The 6,554-nt window shown below is 35.4% G+C and overlaps 1 protein-coding gene across 1 annotated transcript; it reads left to right on the plus strand.

The window, feature by feature from the left end:
* The first annotated feature begins 354 nt into the window (after positions 1–354).
* On the plus strand, positions 355–4,938 carry LOC127166048 (endothelial differentiation-related factor 1 homolog). Its single transcript, XM_051111119.1, has 5 exons — positions 355–513; positions 849–900; positions 4,056–4,216; positions 4,381–4,474; positions 4,559–4,938. The coding sequence occupies exons 1-5, from the start codon at positions 436–438 to the stop codon at positions 4,618–4,620; spliced, it is 447 nt and encodes a 148-aa protein (XP_050967076.1). The 5' UTR covers positions 355–435; the 3' UTR covers positions 4,621–4,938.
* Positions 4,939–6,554: the final 1,616 nt, after the last annotated feature.

The raw sequence follows: 6,554 nt of genomic DNA on the forward strand, positions 1-6,554 counted from the left end.
AAATCACTGCATGGATTTTTATCATTATAGGGTAGATTTGTACATACACTGCCAACACACATTAATGTTCAAACAACATGAAAAAGTGAACTTAGCATCCGATGACCCCTTTAAAAAGTATACAATTTTTAATTTTCCAAAAAAAGGGCAAAAAAAGTTGATAGAGGATAGCGGGAAGAGGGGTAACATCGATAGATTTTTCATATATAAACCAAATAATTATAGCTTATTTAAATGTAAACCATCACTGAACCTCGTCCTTTTATCGTTTCCACTGTACAGTTATTGTTTGTACTCCCTGTGAACTATGAGTGAGCTGGCCTGCAGATGTCGCTGTTGGTTCGAAGTGACCGCACCAGTGTAAACAGCGCCAGCGTCAGCGGATCTGCTGTCAGAGTGTTTGTAACTGCGCGACTGTAAGCACACACAGACGCGATGGCCGAGAGCGACTGGGACACGGTGACAGTGCTGAGGAAGAAGGGTCCGTCCGCCTCTCAGTCCAAATCCAAACAGGTGAGTAAAGTCCGGGCGATCCGCCGTAGTCACATGCTCGTCCGAATCACAACACACCGCCGCCGCGCTCAGCTTCGTCAGGAGCCTGAAACATTGAAACCCTGAAACATTAGCTCAACTAGTCAACATGTGGCTCGTCCTGCAGTCTAGAAGATTCTCTTGATGACAGCGAGTGCTCTGCTGATCTGTAATAACTCTAGACATTCACATTTAATTGTCATGTTTTTGTTGTTAGAGGCACAGTGCATGAAATTTGAAGAATGACAACAAAATCACACTAATAATATATTTTAAAGCCCGATGTGGTGTCTGATATTGATTTAATGTCGTTTTAGGCGATCACTTCTGCTCAGAGGCGTGGAGAAGAAGTGGAGACCACCAAGAAATGTAAAACATAATACTTTTTTGCATCTTGCAATTTGTTCAAATGTCGGACTGATCTGTTGGAAGATCGATAGATATTTACTTTGATTTTATATTTGAGTGCTTTTGACAACAACAACAACTAAATCAAACTTTGACCTTTAATCACACACATCATCATCATTATCATCTACTGTAAAAGTACAAACATGCTGTGAGATTCATTAACCTGTCCAAGAGCAGATATTACTTCACTGGATGAGTCATTTTCATGTTTTGAATCATATCAATATGCTTAAGTGAGAAGTTGATGGATCTAGTTTAGTTTAGTATTTGGAGACTTATTTCACACTTAAAACCTAATAATCTGAGTACAGTTAACCAAAAATACATTATGAAAAACAAAACAACACAATAAGCCAAAAATATGTTTAAAAAGTTTAAATTTTACTAATACTTCTCACACAAAAAAACAGTGTATTTTAAATCTGCATTTTACAATTTTCTTTTAATTATTTTTTTATTATTATTTTTACATGTTTAAAAATGTTCTAAAAAGCCATCTTTTGTGCTTTTTTGAAGCACACAAAATCTTGTAGCACCAAGATCTTGGGTTTGATTCCCAGCTGTGTTCCCAGGAATCTTCGGAAAAACAAAAACAAAAAATCTCAAAATATTTTAAGAAAAACATAACCAAAATTGAAATGGGTCAGGCTGATCAATAGATGACTCTGAATTTCACAAGTGATTCCTCTCCTGGGAATTCAAACTGATTCCAGGGTTCGTACAATGTGCTTAAAGTACTTGAATTTGACTTTTTAAAATGTAAGGTGTGGAAAACCCTTCAAAATAGCAACATTCCTGAAGAGATACTTGAAAAGTGCTTGAATTATTGAAAGACAATGTATCTATGAAATAAGTGTTTCGTTTTGTCAGTAAGCACATCTTTTCACACAAAATTCAGCCAGTTCATGAAACTTCACAAATCCTTTGATTCAGGTAAGGACTATAGTGAATCATTTGATTTAGATCAGAACGGGATCATGAATCATTTCGCGAATTGAATAATTCAAATCAAATGATTTGCGATATGACATTTAAAGTCCCAATCTAAATCACATGATTCGTGATCCACGATCCAAGTCCTGATCTGAAATGATGGTTCGCAAATCATTATTCAGATTGGGACTTCAGAATGTGGATCACAAATCATTTGATTTTGATCAGAACTTCGGAGCGGATTTGCAAATCTTTTGCCTTAGATCTGAACTTTAGAGCGTGGATTGCGAATCTTGCTTTAGATCGGAACTTCAGAGCATAGATTGCGAATTATTTGATTTAGATCGGAACTTTGGAGCAGGCTTGTGAATCTTTTGGTTGAGAATGGAACGTAGGTTTGTAGATTCATAGGTTCATAGATTGTGAATTATTTGTTTAGGTGGGAACTTTGGAGCATGGATCATGAATCATTTGATTTAAATCAGAACTTTGGAGTGGGCTCGCAAATTTATTGTTTTAGATCGTAACTTCAGAGCGCGTATCGTGAATTATTTGATTTAGATCGGAACGGGTTTGTGAATCATTTCACAAACTGAATGATTCAAATCAAACAATTTGCCATATGCAATTTAAAGTCCCAATCTAAATCAAATGATTTGTGATCCACGATCTGAGTCCTGATCTGAAATGATGAATCATTATTCAGATCAAGACTTTAGAGCGTGGATTGCGAATCATTTGATTTAGATCAGAACTTTGGAGCGGATTTGCGAATCTTTTGCTTTAGATCAGAACTTTAGAGCATGGATTGTGAATCATTTGATTCAGATCTGAATTTTGGAATAAAAGCTGAATTGTCAGCTTTTACATTAAAAATAAGTTGGAAAGATAAAAAAAAAAATGAATAGTTTCCATGGATCTAGTCTTTGCGTCGGTTTGCCGTTTCTTTGTTGGAATGGAATTGCTAGATGGCACTGTCCCAAAAAATAGGGTCCTAGAACTGCAGCCTCCGGTATTGCAGGAACATAGTATTGGGGTTGTTTATGTTCAGACCAAAGCGAAAAGCGACCCATGTTTTTACCCTGCAATCATGCAGAGTTGTAAATGTGAACTGGTGGATCATTAAGAAGATAATTCATCATAAAAATCTAAACACTAACATGTATTTATATGTTTTTTAAATTAATATAATAATTTATTGATAATAATTGTTTAAATTAATATAAGTAATACTTTTGACTCATCTGTGTTCTTAAAAATTGGTACTTTAAAGAAATGTGAAGTGTATCATTTTATAAAACTTTTTGTTTTTGTGAAAAATCTGGACTGTAAAACAGTTTTTACAGTAGTTTACAGTCATTTTACAGTTTAATATTTAACCATAGACATTGCCCTACCCTGCTCATATGGTATTAATTTTATTTGGGATTGTGAGTCATTTTATTTAGGTTGTAAATTTGGTTTAGCTTTAGATCAGGACTTCATTGTGGGTTTTCGAATCATTTGTTTCCTATCAGGATTTTTTTTTTTTTTTTTTTTTTTCAGATTTTTTTTCTTAAACTGTAGAAAACGTCAAAGCATTACGGCAGTACAGTTATAAAAACAAAACAAAAAGAAAAAATAAAGTATAAACAATACACATTCCTTAACAAAATTAACCAAGGTTTTAATATAATAAAAGTGTAGTATACTTTTGTAATACTTTAGTAGTAATACTTTGCATGTGCTTCACTTTATTTTGACATTTTTTATTAGTATATTTTTATTTATCTATTTCTCTTTTTTTTTTTTTAAATTTGAAGTAGAAAACATTGTTTGATAAGTGAGATCTCTGACGATCAAAAAAGTAGTGCTTGAAAAGTCCTGGAATTTTATTTTACAGTATCTGTATGAACCTGTGATTCTGTTGGATTGTAACACACTGAGATATGTTTACTTTTTGAGGTCATTTTATACATAGAATTTCCCCATGTATTTCAGAATGTTTTTTTTCCAGAAAAAATTAATGTTTTTAAATTTATATATTTTTTTAATGCTACTTAAAAAAAACATTAACCAGCATGACAGCTATTGTTGTATTCTCTATTGCATATTGTGTAATCTTGCATGAAATTTCCTTCGTCACGATTAGTCGTGTTTTTAAGTATCAGTGGAGGTTAATGTTTGATGCTGGATCTCAGGGGCAGCGGGGCAGAATAAGCAGCACCTGGTGACCAAGAACACGGCCAAACTGGACCGTGAGACGGAGGAGCTCCACCATCAGCGCGTGCCACTGGAAGTGGGCAAAGTCATCCAGAAAGGCCGTCAAGACAAGGGTCTGACCCAGAAAGACCTGGCCACTGTAAGCGGGATCACAGCTACAGTCAATCTCAACTCATGAGTTTAATGAACACATGGTAGGAATGAGCCAATCCAGGCAGTCTGTTGGCGAGCGGGTATTACACACACAAACGCATGCATTGCTGCCGCTTCAGAAACATCATGTTCTGTGTTTCTGTTCGACAGAAAATCAACGAGAAACCTCAGGTCATCGCCGAATATGAAAGTGGGAAGGCGATCCCAAATAATCAAGTCATGGGCAAAATTGAGAGAGCCATTGGTAAGCAACTCTTCTGTAGTGCTGTGGCCATGTATTGAAGCGCTTTGTGGGTTAATCATCATCATCATCTCACCTGCCACAAAGGTTTGAAGCTCCGTGGGAAAGACATAGGGGAGCCACTGGAGGCCAAATCCAAGAAGAAATGAAGACAAAGCCTCGAAATCAGCCCGGACGTCCCGTCCTCCTAACCTGGGCTGATGGCACTGGAGTCTCAGTGTCGAGCTGCATCAACAATGACGATGTTCACAAACCCAAAGTGCTGTGATACAGTTTGGCAGTTCCTTGCTTTGGCATGAAGTCTTTCTCTTGTAGAGATTAAATTTTCAATCTGTTTTATTTGCAGTGATTTACAATGATTTAAAAGCATGTTTTGCTCAATTGTGGCCTTGCCATGCATCTGACATCTTTATGTCCTACAGATTCATTTTTTGAAAAAGGCTTGAATAAAGTTTTTCTTTTGGTGATGTCGTCAGGTTATTAACAGTTAAACAAACAGCAGGGAGCATACAGTTTAAGACAAATGTTTACATACAATGTTACATGTTTTACATAGAATCTGCAAAATGTTAATTATTTTACTGAAATAAAAGGGATCATACAAAATGCATGTTATTTTTTATTTAGTACTGACCTGAATAAGATATTTCACATAAAAGATGTTTACAAATGTTATTTTTTTTTATTTAGTACTGAGATATGTTTACTTTTTGAGGTCATTTTATACACATGTTATTTTTTATTTAGTACTGACCTGAATAAGATATTTCACATAAAAGATGTTTACAAATAGTGCACAAGAGAAAATAATAGTTGAATTTATAAAAATGACCCCATTCAAAAGTTTACATACACCTTATTCTTAAAATAGAACTCCACTTCCAGAACAACAATTTACAAATAATTTACTCACCCCCTTGTCATCCAAGATGTTCATGTCTTTCTTTCTTCAGTAGTAAAGAAATTATGTTTTTTGAGGAAAACATTTCAGCATTTTTCTCCATATAATGGACTGATATGGTGCCCCGATTTTGAACTTCCAAAATGCAGTTTAAGTGCAGCTTCACACAATCCCAAATACGGTTGTAAACGAAAAATTTAAATTAATACAATTAATATACTTTTTAATGCCAAACGCTAGTCTTGTCTTACTCTGTCTGTACTGTTTTTGTTCCGGTTCATGACAGTTAGGGTGAAAAACTCTCATCTCATGTTCTCCCTCAACCTCGAAAATGTCCTACATCACCGTTTTACCTTTTTTGTTAAGGGCATTAGATCTTCTTTGCATGTTCACTTCGCAAAGACTGGGTCAGTACTTCTGCAGTGATGTAGGATGATTTTGAAATGATTTTTGAAGTTGAGGGAGAAAATATGATCAGAGTTTTTCAACATACCCTAACTGTCTTGAAACAGAATACACAGAGTTCAGGGAGAGAAAGGCAAGAAAATAACCGATCGTTTCGCTAGATAAGACCCTTCTTCCTCGGCTGGGATCGTTTACAACCGCGTTTGTGATCGTTTGAAGCCGCATTTAAACTGCATTTTGGAAGTTCAAAATCAGGGCACCATAGCAGTCCATTATATGGAGAAAAATGCTGAAATGTTTTCCTCAAAAAGCATAATTTCTTTACGACTGAAGAAAGAAAGACATGAACATATTGGATGACAAAGGGGTGAGAACATTATATGTAAATCTTTGTTTTGGAAGTGGACTTCTCTTTTAATACGGTGTTGTTACACAGTACTTTGGTTTTTCAGCATATTTGTGTTTGAACCCTCTCCAACAATGACTGTATGATTTTGAGATCCATCTTTTCACAGTGAGGACACCTGAGGGACTCATATACAACTATTACAGAAGGATCAAATGCTCACTGATTCTTCAGAAGGAAAAACAATGCATTAAGAGCTGGGGGGTGAAAACATTTTGAATTTGAAGATCAGGGTAAATTTATTTTGAAGGGCAGTACTAAATGAAAAAAAATACGATATGTAGGTCAAATAAGAAAAATGAACACATATTCATTCTGTTCAAAAAAGTTTACACCCCCGGCTCTTAATGCATGGTTTTTCCCTCTGGAGC

Source organism: Labeo rohita, chromosome 5 (assembly GCF_022985175.1).
Source record: "Labeo rohita strain BAU-BD-2019 chromosome 5, IGBB_LRoh.1.0, whole genome shotgun sequence".
Classification (NCBI taxonomy): domain Eukaryota; kingdom Metazoa; phylum Chordata; class Actinopteri; order Cypriniformes; family Cyprinidae; genus Labeo; species Labeo rohita.

Bases quoted from the DNA above. Each gene is read 5' to 3' on its own strand.
- LOC127166048 (XM_051111119.1), top strand. From the start codon at position 436: ATGGCCGAGAGCGACTGGGACACGGTGACAGTGCTGAGGAAGAAGGGT. The intron at 514-848 runs GTGAGTAAAGTC...ATGTCGTTTTAG, and splicing joins CTCAGTCCAAATCCAAACAG to GCGATCACTTCTGCTCAGAG. The intron at 4,217-4,380 runs GTAAGCGGGATC...TCTGTTCGACAG, and splicing joins CCCAGAAAGACCTGGCCACT to AAAATCAACGAGAAACCTCA.